This window comes from Aulostomus chinensis, chromosome 19, assembly GCF_037954235.1.
Source record: "Aulostomus chinensis isolate RoL2024-O1b breed Wild chromosome 19, RoL_Achi_v1.0, whole genome shotgun sequence".
Lineage (NCBI taxonomy): Eukaryota > Metazoa > Chordata > Actinopteri > Syngnathiformes > Aulostomidae > Aulostomus > Aulostomus chinensis.
The window spans coordinates 14,781,984-14,795,358 of record NC_141338.1 but is presented as its reverse complement, the minus strand read 5'-3'; the positions used below and the strand labels follow the sequence as shown (position 1 = coordinate 14,795,358).

Genomic DNA, 13,375 nt, shown 5'->3' with positions numbered 1-13,375 from the left:
CCGTGTTTTGAGAAGGAAAGAGATTATCTGTGTTTTCTTTAAACCAGTGCCTGCTTGAAAGAAATTTAATATGATGTATAAGATGCAGAGCTGCACTGAATAACCAAACCGATCTCATCTGTGTAGCCATATAAAGTAAAAATAGAATTTCTAATAATAGTCACAGCTCTTATAAAGCACCTGCCAGTGTAAAAATTAATAACCTGCGATCAGAGGGGGGTGAAACGTCTGTGTGGCTTCATATTCATTCAGAAAGATCCAAACATGATGAAGGTCCTCGTCCCAGAAGTTCCCAAAAGCACCTCTAAACGAGTGTTGCGGTCGTAGATTTACTCCATGATTTTATTTCCAAGCGTCTCTCTTCCCTTCAAGTGCAGCAGGTGAAAGAACAGATTTCATCGTTGGCTCTTTGAGACTTGGACACTGGAGCGTCTCGAGGTTCTATTATGATACGTTATAATCTCGGAGGAATTAACACTCAGATTATCACCTTCTTTTTTAAATTTCTATGATATTAAAGGGATTAAATATCAACATGATATATATTTTTGGGTTTAAATCCACGTCATCCACGAGTTATCAGGCTCTGTGTTTACAGTTGATGTTCTGTTGATGTTATCGTCATGTTCGGTCTCGGAATCCCAGCTTTCAAGTCACGTGACCTGACTTGAAGCCTTAGACTGAGTCACACGCTTCCGCTGTGATGTACAAGAGCCACCAATTTATTTAACGCAGTCACTTCACGCCATGAAGAAACTGACATTGTCTGCCAATACTGCCTATAAAAATGAATATGACAGCATTATATCAATTATGTAGCAATTCAAAGTTCTGCATGGCAGCGTGGCTCATCATGAACGTCCCCAGCGTCTCCGGCTGCAGATCTGGGTCATTTAGGAAGAGCTGCTTGGTGTTCAGGTCCCATGTTGCATTCTTAAAGTCCCAGTTGATCTGTCCAACATTTTTTTTTTTCTGTGTGTGCTGGAACGTTGAAGTAATGTTCAGTCTGCACTTGCTGTTCTATTTTCTGTGTGTGCGCGCTGACATATGGATTCTTTTGTGAAGTTTGTGTGAAGACATTTGAATTTACGCATTAGTTTCTGACCCAGGGTCCCCAGAGCAACAAACTCGAGCCTGCCAGAGCTCCTCCAGTAGGCTGCTGTACCACCCTGCTGCTCGTGTTGCTGTGGGAAAACAACTCTTATCTTCCTTCCTCATCAATCCTTCGTCTTCACTTCTAAAGCTCCGAAAGCGAGGAGATAAGAGTGAAATTTGATTGTTTAATGTCCCTGAAAGATATTAGCCCAAAATTAAAGGAACACAATCGTCTCTTCTATCTGATGTCCACTTCTCCTGGGTCACATTACAGATCTAATTTTTAACGGAGTGACTCGCTATTGTTTTGGGACGAAGAGGGAGACGGGAATTTTTACAAATCCGAGCAAACGGAAACATATCCTGTTTAAAATGTGCTTCCCAAAACTGTTAATGAAGGTTGGATTCCTAAAGAAACCACAGGGATACTCACCTCACCCGACCTGGACATCATACCCAGCCCATGCGGATTGAATAGAGACGCTTGTGTACGTCCGCGTGTGTTTGGACAAACTGCTCATGAGAACGACAGCATCCTCATGGTCGCTCTCTACCCAGGAAAGGTCGGCTAATGACATTTCTGGACCATGTGGGCTCAGTGGAAGGTGATAAGATGGTCGATGGTGGTTGTCAGGGTCTTGCAACCAAAGCTGGTCCGTGAAGGATGAGAACCACAGCCCCCTGTGGGAACAGCCAGCAAACCCCACCGTCTGCCCTCAGAACAACGGCACATTACGTGACCCTGAGCTGTCTGCAGCCCTCGAGGTCCTGCCTTGTTAATTAATATTTTTCTACCTCCAAAATAACAAGTTGCTCCTTGTCTAACGTCCACATGGCACAGCGAGACCTGTGTGTGGGCCACTAAAGGAAATTTACAGCACAAACAATCGCCAGCCTGCAGCAGTAGAAGATATTTACACGACAGATAGAGGTAACGACAACAGAAAACACACACAAAACTAAATAAAGACACTAAACAATAGTGATACCTACAGGTCTGGCCCCCTGCAATAGTTTCTGTCAGTAATAATGTGAAAAAACGCAACAGCTGTACGATTTTTTTTTTTTTTTATTGACAGCTACACTTTATCAGACTGGTAGTCACCTGACTCTGGGGAAGGTCCTGGCCACTGGTCTGGCTGCTACTGTGGACGTCCTTGTCTGAGGGTGCAGCCAGAGGGCAACAGGATGGGACACTTCTGGTCAGCTGCTCCATCTTCTCCAATGTTAAGCATTAAGTTAAGTTAATTAGCATTAGCAAAGAGAAAAGAAAATGCTGGGAGAATGTTGCTCATGCATTCAGTGGTTGTTGTTGTTCAGCATTCCCTATCATCCATTTTCGGTCGATTATGTTTCAGTTCAGTTGAGTTTCTCCGCCGCCTCCCTCCCCCTCAAAAAAAAGAAAAAAAGAAAAGTTCACTTCATGTTCAGTTGCTCCTCACACTGTCAGACTGGAAACAGATATTTTCCCCATGTTTGAAGATTCCCACGAAACAAATTAGTCAAATTCACTACCGCAGGAGGTTTCGCTCTCCGCTGACCACGCAGCCAGCTTTGGTGTTCCCTCAAGGTTTTTATTTTTATCACACTTGACAGATGCCAGAGCTTCGGAGAAAAAACACTTTCACTTCCCTTAAACCGCACGGACCGTTGGAACATCCCAAAAATGCACTGCAATGCAAGCGAAATTGTATTTGTTTCCTTCTCACCTTTTCCTCTGTTTTTTTTCTTTTTCTTTTTTTCCCCTGGACATTGAAGAAGCTCGGAGCGAGACAGATTAGTGGAAAGCTCTGGATGGAATTAACAGAGCACACAGCTCTAAAACATCTTGGCCCTGCGGTCTCTTCATGAAATTGATGTTATAAGATTTGATTTAACTTAAGGGAAAGTTCCACCCCCCCCCCCACACTTTTTTTTAAACTCTGGGATGTTATGGGAACAAAATAGCTGTTTCATTTGTTTTCTTACTGCTATAGATGAAACTTGCCCGTGGTCAAAATGCTGCAGCTTCACCAAATGTCTGAGGGAAGAAGATATGTGCGGCGTATTGGACCAATATATTCAGCGTGTACGTGCGTTTCAGTGTTATACATCATCCCACACTGAGTCAAAACATGAACTTTGACCTTACGGAGATGATTTAACATTTTAAGCTTATGAACATTTACCATTTATGTAGTATAGCGACCTCTTTTTCAACTCAACATTAATTAATTGGTGGTGTTACTCAAAAACCACATATTTGCTTGAGGTTTTTGGGTCAAACGAGAGCCTTGCATGCTCACAATATGCTCTGTATTTTTATTCTTAGACGCCGCTTACAGTAAAAGTAAGTCAACCTTAAAAATATATATATGTACTGGCTCTATATGCAGCCCTTCAGTTTATCCTCTGGGAAAAAAAAAAGCTGTTTTAACTGTGTTTCGAGCTTTCTTTCCTCCTCGCTTAAATACCCTTTTTTTACTGATTGGCATACTTTCGTTAGCCTCCGGAGATGACAGTTTAAAAAAGAAAAAAAAACATTCGAAACCGAGTGTTCAGGGATCTGCAGCCCGAGCGTTCCGCTCACAGCGATCGCTCGTTACGCGTTATTATCGTTTAAAGCCATTCTGTATGACAGCACGTAAGAGAAAGCACCAGAGGAACCCTGGAAGAGCAGATTCGATTTAATGATGTCAAATTAATGGGGTTCACGCAGTTCCATGTAACGCGGTCCAGCATCAGATCTCAGCGATATAAACGGTTCTCTTTAATCCCATAAGATTTAAAAAGAATTTTAAATAAAAAGCTGCAAGAAGGCCGATTTAATAATGTCGGCATGTCAATTGAATGAAAACAAACTCAACAAATCCTCCTGAAGGCACAGGTGCAGCTGTTACTGGCAGAGGTTTGTTGTTGACTCGCGGATTGTGGTCCAGAAAAGGAAGCTGTTGGCTTGGTCAAGTTTTTTTTTGTTGTAAATATTAAATCATTCAAATTGAACAATTGCTTATTGAGAGTTAATACAAATCTGCCATTTTGTGGATAATTCAGTTTTACATGCTGATGCTCTGTCAGTCACCACTTAATTATTTCATTCGTCCAGGGACTGGAGATACCCAGGGTTTATGGAGCTTGTGTACAGTTAAAACAAAAGTGAGGATGAAATGTTTTGGAACTCCATCGTAGGTAGAAGAACATCTCCCTTCCTACGTAGGAACCAAACTCTGCCAGTGAATGTAATCCAGGCTGCAATTATGTTTCCTCCAAAACACATTTGCCACAACAAATTAGTGATATATGAATGTAATTGGGAAGAGACAGAGTTGGCGTTTTTGCGGCCACGTTTCTGACCTCAAACTCTCATTCCATGTTTGTTTGTAATCCCGCCGCCTGTTTTTAAAGGTCCTCCTCAGTCTATCAGGGTGCCATTGTCTAAGACCAAATCCTCCCCTGGCGGCTCTTGGAAATCTGCTCCAGACTGAGACACAGACAGAAGTATGTTTGGACAGTAAACAGACTCCTCGTACAGAAAACACACAAAACAGAGGAGCAGAAGTTACAGAACATTTCTGTTTATCTTCCCTCCGTCGCCTCCCAACCCTCGACATGCTGTCCTCCACATGGGAATCAGCGTGTGTGGTGTGTGTGTGTGTGTGTGTGTGTGCGTGCGCGCGCAGAGATATAGTAATGATAAATACTCACTTGTGTCCACCAGAACTTCTGCGCAGGTGTACTGTGTGTGTGTGTGTGTGTTTCCAGTACCATCCTATGAAATCCTTAACACAGCAGGACGGAAAGGAAACTGTCCTCCGTGGTTATGAGAAGAAGCAGTTGACGACCTTGATAGAAAAAAACGAGAGCTCTTCTATAGCGAGTGATATATTTTTCTGTCTGATGGTAGTTTCATGTCAGGACTGTCAGGGGTAGCTGTGGTCCTCCTGAATGAGAACATGGAAGAGGGACAGGAGTCTCAGCAGAAGCGTATGCCTGCCTCCTTCGCACTGAGCCGCTCTGGGGAGTAAAACGGTGCACACGCAAGCATGCGCATGACAAACTGAGGGTGTCGCTGACTAGACCTTTAAAGAGACTGAAACGTGCACAGTCCAGTGACACGATGATACTTGACAGCGTGTGCATGCTCCACCAGCATCGGCGCATCGCTGGAATTGATGAATATCAGTGTTTTGTGATGCTCTGTGAGAGGAACACACATTTACAACCTGAGATCAGGGGTAAAAACATGAGCCCCAGTCACCGACCAAGCTTGCTGTCTGGAGAGCATTTATTGATTTATTTGTTTACAAATGAAAATGGCTGGGAGGCGGAGGGGCTGTTTCATAACCCAAAGTATCCAGCCTCCACCTTGTGTGTGTGTGTGTGTGTGTGTGTGTGTGTGTGTGTGTGTGTGTGTGTGTGTGTGTGTGTGTGTGAGAGAGAGAGAGAGAGAGAGAGCTACAGTAGAATGGCTCGATGAGGCAACAGTGTGAAGTCCATTTTAGTTGGACAATAATTCTGGGCCACTAACATAACAAAACTAGTCTGAAACCCCAGTAGAGGAGGACAAGGAGGTAGACGGAGATTTAACACATAAAAGATCCCACAATAACCACAAAACATGTCAGTAAAACAGCAAGAAAATGAGACGGCAACAGAGTAAACCAAACACCTGCCACAATCAGCATGGTGATGTGGCACGGGACCCCCCCTTCTCTCTCGCTGAGAAAACAGAATCAACTTCATGACAAATAATTTCGTGAAACTTCTATTGACAGAGAGAGTTAGCTAAATGTTTATGTACGCTGTCATAAATGTTTAATAAAAGTGGGTGTGTGATATGAAACTCTTGAATTTATCTGCCTTTGTGCTTCTGCTAAAGAGAAGAAACAGATGAAAAGCGTCGTGCAGGTCAGCGCGTCCCTCTAATTCACGCTTCTATCGGAATCGCTGCGTTTCTGCACGTCTCGTAATTGTTGTGGCTGTAAAACAACCAGGTTATAAACATTTATTCTGCTGCTGTTTTCTTGAGTTTATTCCAGCGAGTTGCAAATGAACCAGTGAAAATATACACCAAACACACAACACCAATAATCATTTCCCTTTTTTGACATTCCCATATTTTCGTTTTGAACCCTCTTACCTCACTGCGTACACAAACTCTTTTTGCCATGTCAAACTGTTATTTGCTTGTATCCTCCAGCTGTCATCTCTTTTTTTTTTCTCTCATGTCTCCCTCCTCTCCCTCCCTTGGAAAAGAATGTGGACAATAGTTCCCAGTCACGCTTGTTATATTTCCCATGCCTCTTTTATTCCCCCCGACTCCTCCACACACTCCTCTACCCTTGTTTCTGCCAGCGAAGTTGTGACCTTAACCTTTCTGGAAAAACCTTCTTTCTCACAATGCCTTTCAAAACACGTGGGGAAGTACATCTTTTGTCTGTCTTTCAGATTGTCCTTCCTGCCAAACCGGACGTACAGCGACAACGGACGGACGATACTGGCCAATGAGCTGGAATCCCAGGACTCGCTTGGACCGCTATGAGGATGAGTAGCAGGCCTGTGATAATGAAGCATGAGTTGTTACCTTAGGGTTGGAACCTCTGGATTACGGGGACGTTATTTTACATGGACATTTGCTGCATCGGTCCCAAGATGAGCAGCACCAGTCCTCGTCATCACCAAACACTTTCAACTTCTAAACCAGGTTTCCAGATATGTGCTCATTCTGAAGAACTAACATCTGGATCCCAGGATGTAAAGATCGAGCAGCAGACGAGCCAAACTCTGGCTAACAAGATGGGAGACGCTTCGTATTTAGACATTCCATAAACTGGCGTATCTTGGTACCAGATTGTAAAGAAGAAATAATTTATAACCACAAGGTTCGTGTTTGTATGCTTTCCTTTTCCCAGCATCTACAACTGTCCAAGGCTGCAGGATGTGATGGCAGATTTGTATCTGCCACTGTACGTCGTTGAAACAACTGTCAACCAAGACTGACGACGCCGAGTTTTATAGACATGCGGTTCGAGATGACACACACAGCACCATAAACCTTTCATGGCACATAAAGTATTATTGCACTTTATATCACTGCGGCGAGGCAGCGCTGGAATCACTCTTGATAGGCGTAATCATCCAGTGACCTCTGCAGGTTTGAAGAAGGAGGATTTACACAAAGCTGTCGGGAATGTAGGAAGGTGAAATGTTTCTAATTCAGGTGATGATGATGGTGATGTCACCGATGATGTCGCCTCGTCTTAGTCGACAGGTTGTGCTGTAAAACGCGGAGAAACTGCGAGGGGAAAGTACTGGACTGCACTGACTCATCATCATCTGTGCCCTGATTTTCAAGATACGTTCAGCAGCATTACAACCTATCCATTCTGTTATTTGTGGTAAAAATTTCTTTCCTGTTCCCCCCCCCCCCCCCCCATCTTCAGATATTTCTAAATGTCACTTTACAGCAAGAAACACTGCAGCTCAGAATGTCATTAATCGTTTATGATATTAAACCTGCCGGTCCTCAAATTGCTGTTTTATTTAGTATCTTCAAAATCTTCTTCGTGCTACGTCAATAAGTTGACGCGTCTTTATTTGTATTTGACTAAGATGTGTTTTAAAGCTGCAGGACAGGAAGAGTCTAAAACAACTGAAGAGCTCTGACACACGGGAGCCCAAATATTCCTGCTGATTTTACATCTACCAGCTCCAAAATGGTGAATCATTTTGGCTCCCTGCTCGTGTGTGTTGGCCCCGTCGTATACACTCAACTGTCTTCTTACATTTAACACAAAAAAAAAGGTCTCGATCTTAATTTGTGCATACAGCCCATTTGAGAGTAATTCATATATTTGTGGTTCCTTTTTGTTCTTAATTAAGGTCCAAATTTTACAAGAGCTCTTGACCACACTGGTGAACAGTTAGCCAAAGCTAACATTCATTCTGTGCTGTGAAACGTTAATAATCATGATCTTCATCCCTTCATATGTCCAAGACTCATTACTCTCCTCCCACTCTAGTGCGCGCCATCACGGTGACCTCAGGAGCTCTGGTCAGGTGTTGGCGGTTGCTCTCCTTACCGCCAGCTGCGTTCTCCACCAGCAAACTAATATTCAACCACACTCGCCATGTTTGCTCCTCCACCAGCTGCCAGCCAGCTCTCCCACCGTGAGCTGCCCTGCTTTCAGCCTTTATTCAACCAGGGCTCAGATCCTCCTGCCCACAGTCCAGGGACCAGGCTCCAACACCAGAGGTCAGCCCTTGAGGGATGGGAGGGTTACTTTTCTAGAACACAGCCAGTACATCCAGCTGGCTCCAGCAAGGAGGAGGAGTATGCTCTTGGTCCCAGTGCAGTGCAGGCGTCCATCTGAAGCATCCTCCTCCTCCTCTCCTTCTTCTTTGTTCTCGTGTCTGAGTTGATGTGCAGTAACCACAGCCTAGCTGCACCTGTCAAATATGGTGGATACGGATCTCTTCGGTCCCCCATTTTAGGAAGGTAGCAGCCTATTCTGGTCCTGGGCGTGGCAGCCGTAGTTAAGTGGAGGCCTGTGGAGCGTTGCTGTCTCCACTAAGACAACAGCAGCATCTCTTAATATTATTCTGCGTGCGCCTGCAAACACATTTTTAACAGGCTTTTATTATTGTTGGTGGTGGCAGGCAGCAATTACACGCTAAGTCTCTTGTCAGGAATCCAATTTGGTAACGGCAAACACGATGATCCATAATCATTCCCTCCAACGCTGATTGGCACTGAGCCGGAGTCTGCTGGCTGGCTATTAACCAATCAGAGGAGGAATTCATTTTTCTGTCAGCCCTCTAAGAACTCACTGACACCAGCACACAATCTCTCCGGGTCTTGTCTCATAGAACAGCAGCACATGAGCTGGTTTTCAAAGATTAATCTCAGGTTGACACAGGAGCACGCAATTATTGTAACCCTGAGAGCCGCAGATCCACGATTCTGTCCTTCTACGGGCAGCAAAAAAAGAGTCCTGGAAGTTGCAGCGAGAGATGTTTTTTGTTCCTGTGTGAGTCCATCCTAATCCACCTTTTCCAACTGAGGTGTCCGTCGAAAAAACAATTTGCTCTCGGATTTAAAAAGTGTGTTATTTAAAAAAAAAAAAAAAAAAAAGCCTCCGAGGGGATTTATGACTTATCTCCTTCCACCCGATGGTGAGAGGTCAGCCTGCACTACAAAGCAGGAATGCTGAGGCTGGTCGAGCGGTTTAGCCGCAGATAGTTGAGAGGATCAGACTATAAAATACCCAATAAACTCATTTAGTGTCTTTAAATTTGAAATGTGAGCGTGCTGGATGACCTTTACGGAGCAGCGCGGCTCTAAGTGGAGGAATCGTGCTGGTAAAACTAAAGTGACGCAATGATCTGTAAGCAAAGTGAGAAGGGCCTCCAGTGAAAGGAGAGCTGCTGTAGCATCACCTGCTGTGGTGGAGCGGCTCCAACATGCTGTTCAACTCGCTGCCACTAGATGGAGCTGGAAGACAACAGACTGATCAGGAGAAGTCGCTAGACGCCTCATTCAAAGGCTGCAACGAATGATGGTCGTAATCAACGTTTAATAGGACAAATATACGTGACTACTCTCATGACCGAGTGATGAATCGTTCAGTGTATTAAACGATGAAACAAAAAAACCTTGGTTTGAGTCGGTGTGCTGCCTCTGTGTCCAGGCCTCCCCACAGACGCGGCTGGCTGAGCCTGCGCAGCAGAATCCATGTATGAATTTTTGAAAATGAACTAAAAATAATTGTGACCAAAAAAATTACACAATTTCCCAGAGCACAAAGTTCTCTTTGTCCGTTCAACTTTGCTGGACCCAAAGATTTCTCTTTCACAAATGACAATAAAGGCAGAAAAATTCTGCTATTGAAATTTCAAGCCCTGCAACTGTTTGCCATTTTTGCTGAGGGGAAAAAAAAAACTGGAACAATTCATCAAAATGTTTAAATTACACTGACAAATCATTTCTCTTGATTCAAGATCGGTTGTGCTGTAATTTCTTCTCTACTTAATAATTCCACTGTTAAAAAGTGCAAGCGTTGACCAGAACTGCTGATACACTCATTGATGTGAGTCTCCAAATCACTGTGCTGCTATTTTATGAAAAAACAACACCTGCACTTTACATGATTTGGAAAATAAGGCTTTGTCTTCCTGGAATACCACAAAGCAGTGAAAAGAACGGTTTTATCCGCATCAACGTGATCCAAACGGATGCTGCACGTCATAAAAGGAGCTCAGGTCCAGATCAGAGCAGACGCGAGGTGGAGGATGGCTCCCCCGGCGTGTGTGCCCTGCATGGTAAGAATCTGATGTACGTGACGTGACGTTAATCAACAACTATAAAGCTGTTACTCATGTTTCCAACGTAGGTTCAGACACCGGGTTCATGAGGTCATGGGAGACCTGGGAAAATAGAGGAATTTCAAAACTATTTACAGGCCTGGAATAGTTTTTAAAAAAGGAAAGTAGGAAAACTCATGAAAGTTTTCATCACAAGCGCCTGAATATTAGCCAACATGTGATTCTGTTCAGATCAGCTGAGAAAAGTCTCTTTTAGTCAATGCTGGATGAACATCATACCTGCTTTAAGTCATCCATTTTACAGAAATGTACACGGGTAAATTCTGGATGTTCTATTATCTTTTATGTTTGAACAGCTGTTTCAGACATGGTTGTAAAAAAATGTCCGAAAAGATGTGGAAAAAGTCCTGGAAATGTATTTGTTAAAAAAATGTGTACCGACCTTGAAGCTATCAGGTGTTTCTCTGAAGGTCCTCAGGGTTCAGACTCCCCTCCCTTGTAGAGTCCAAAAAAGGACGAGAAGGTTTTATATGTTCTTCCCTTTGTGAGTTTTGTCAGTTTCAACTTCCTGTTAGTGAGAGTTCAAAATCCAAAGTTACACCTGATTTACAACTTTAAACGCCTTATAAAAACACGCCTCAGCCTCAAACCTTGTCGCCCGTTCGTGTTTACAGCCGTCTAAACAACAGCTCACTGGTCATATTTTCATCATCATCATCATCATCGTCATCGTCATCGCCATGAATGGAGCTCCTCAGGGTGGAGGGTTGGGATTGTTTCATGTGTTTGAGACCTCTTGACTCGTTCAGTTTTACGTTGAGTAGTCAGGCCTGAAATTGCATCTGTACTCCGAATGTGGATGCTCCATGGAGCTTGAGGTTGTACGTAAGGGGAAACGGGATTACTGGGCCCTTCTCTGTGACTCTAAGGGCTGGTTTGGTGTTTCCCATGATGCAGCAGTACCTTGTTGCACCTTTGTATTGTAGGTAAGGGAAACAGTTGCATATTGAAATCCCAAGGGTTTGCCCTCCGCATTACATGATAACATTGATGTGAAACAGTTGACGATGACTTTACTGAGTAGAGCTGCTGACAACAGAGACTGCAAAGAGTTTCCTGCCTTTTTCCTCCTCGATGGCTCAAACCCGGCCACCAGCTGTCATGGAGGAGATCAAAGTGGGCGCTGACTTGACAGCAGGTATTTAGAGTGCGTGACTTCTTCCTTTGTCTGAGCTGATCCTCCTTAAACATTTACATTTTAGTTGACTCTCAACTGGAGCTGTTAATGAGTAGAGGACGGTCTGTGCCGGGTGTTTGTCATCCCTGAGGAGGTTAATTGGTAGGTGGGGGGTTTATCATGAAGGAGCCCTTCAGCGTGGCCAGAGAGGGTCGGACCGACCCCTCGACACTGCTGCTGCTGCTGCACGGACAGATGTGAAATGTCACGTGATGCTTTGAAAGCATAAACTCCAAACTAGATAAATGAAATCTTCTGGAACGACACTGTAATCTGTGAACACACCACTGACAAAAACTCATGGTTGAGACTCTTGGATTTCCTGAACTGCTCTTTTTTTGATGATGATGATGATGATGATGATGATGATGATGATTGAATTAAAGTCTTCAAGCTTTTGAAAGAAATGTTTTTGATTTACAAAATTTGAACGCTGCGACTGCGACTTGTAAGTGAATATTTCTGAGACAAAGGCCCATGGCTTCAAGTTAGTTTTCTGTTTTTCTTGTTTTTGCAGTACAGCTCTTGACTGTAACAGAAAGGTTAGCCACTGGTTGTTGAATGTCATGAGTGTTTCGCTGCTACAGAGCCAAATATTTCCCTTGTGGAGAGCAAAGAAAATGAGTCCTGAGCCTCTTTCAGTAGGTGACGTGAAACACCCAGATTGTTACGTGTTTCTGAATTTGTAGTTTTATTTTGTTTATTTACCTTTCAGTATCATCAGCAGGTTCACGGAGAAATAATGATAAAACAAGAGAACCCAGAGAATTTAAGCTTGGCAAAGGAAAATTCGGATTAATTCCATTTGAATTTGAATTCATCTCTGTGTTAAGATATTGATCCTTCATCAACCCTCTGTCATCAAGAGAACGTATCCATGCCTTCAGTGAGGCAAACAGGAGCCACTCAGCTCCTAATGTATGAATTCATTTCAGTGGTTGATCAGAAACCAGCAGGGTTGAGCAGGACCTGTTTAACTGCCAAATCCTAATTTTCTTAAGCCAACTTTGGAAGTGCTGCTTAACCAGACATGCAGGTCGCAGGGACCAGAGCACCAGCAGGGAAATAAAACTCTTTAAAACACAGAGGAACAACGTTGATTCTGAAGTCAGAGAGACGTTGAGAGCTCCTGCTTTTTATTCAGTCTTTAAATGTGACTACAATTCCAACTTCTTTTCCTTGATTTAACTTTGCCCCCCCACACAAGCAGCTAACATCCATCCAAAGTTCAGGCTGTGCAGTTTCACCGTAGTGAAAAACAGCAATTCAGAGCGTGGGGCTGCGTCTATCAAGCTCTGAGCGTTCCCACGGAGCTTTAGGCAACAGATGATGAGGACGATGACGATGATGACGATGCATTAGCATGGTTAGCTGTGTTAGCATGGTGGTCCCAGGCAGGGAGCTGCTGCAGGGCCTCTGCTCCTGTGATCACCAGGTTCCCCTCTGACTGTGTGGGTGTTTATCGCAGCACAAGCTAGCCTGGAGAACTCCCCATGCCCCGTCGAGTGCTCTTAGAACTTTTTTGCTTGTCACAAAAAACTTGCACACTCCTGATGACAACATTTTACACAAACATCCAGTTCCTTGTTTTTAAATGATTTTTGCAAATTGAAAATAAAAGCTGTGAGCAGGAATCTGAATAATCGGAATTTTACTGATGCTGAGCTTCAGATGTCATAGCACCAAAGATCTCGATCAGTTCTGTGCGGGGCTGTACTTCTAGGTTTAAAATAAAAGACA

General features: G+C 43.7%; 1 protein-coding gene across 2 annotated transcripts in view; it reads left to right on the top strand.

Moving 5' to 3' along the window:
• The window catches only part of LOC147244189 (5-hydroxytryptamine receptor 4), a 35,757-nt gene extending 28,045 nt beyond the window's left edge, over nucleotides 1-7,712 (top strand). For both annotated transcript variants that reach the window (XM_086186783.1, XM_086186784.1), the window contains one exon: nucleotides 6,523-7,712. In XM_086186783.1, coding sequence (XP_086042909.1) covers nucleotides 6,523-6,616 — 94 coding nt within the window. In that variant the 3' untranslated portion in view covers nucleotides 6,617-7,712. The remainder of the gene's footprint in view (nucleotides 1-6,522) is intronic.
• The last annotated feature ends 5,663 nt before the right edge of the window (nucleotides 7,713-13,375 follow it).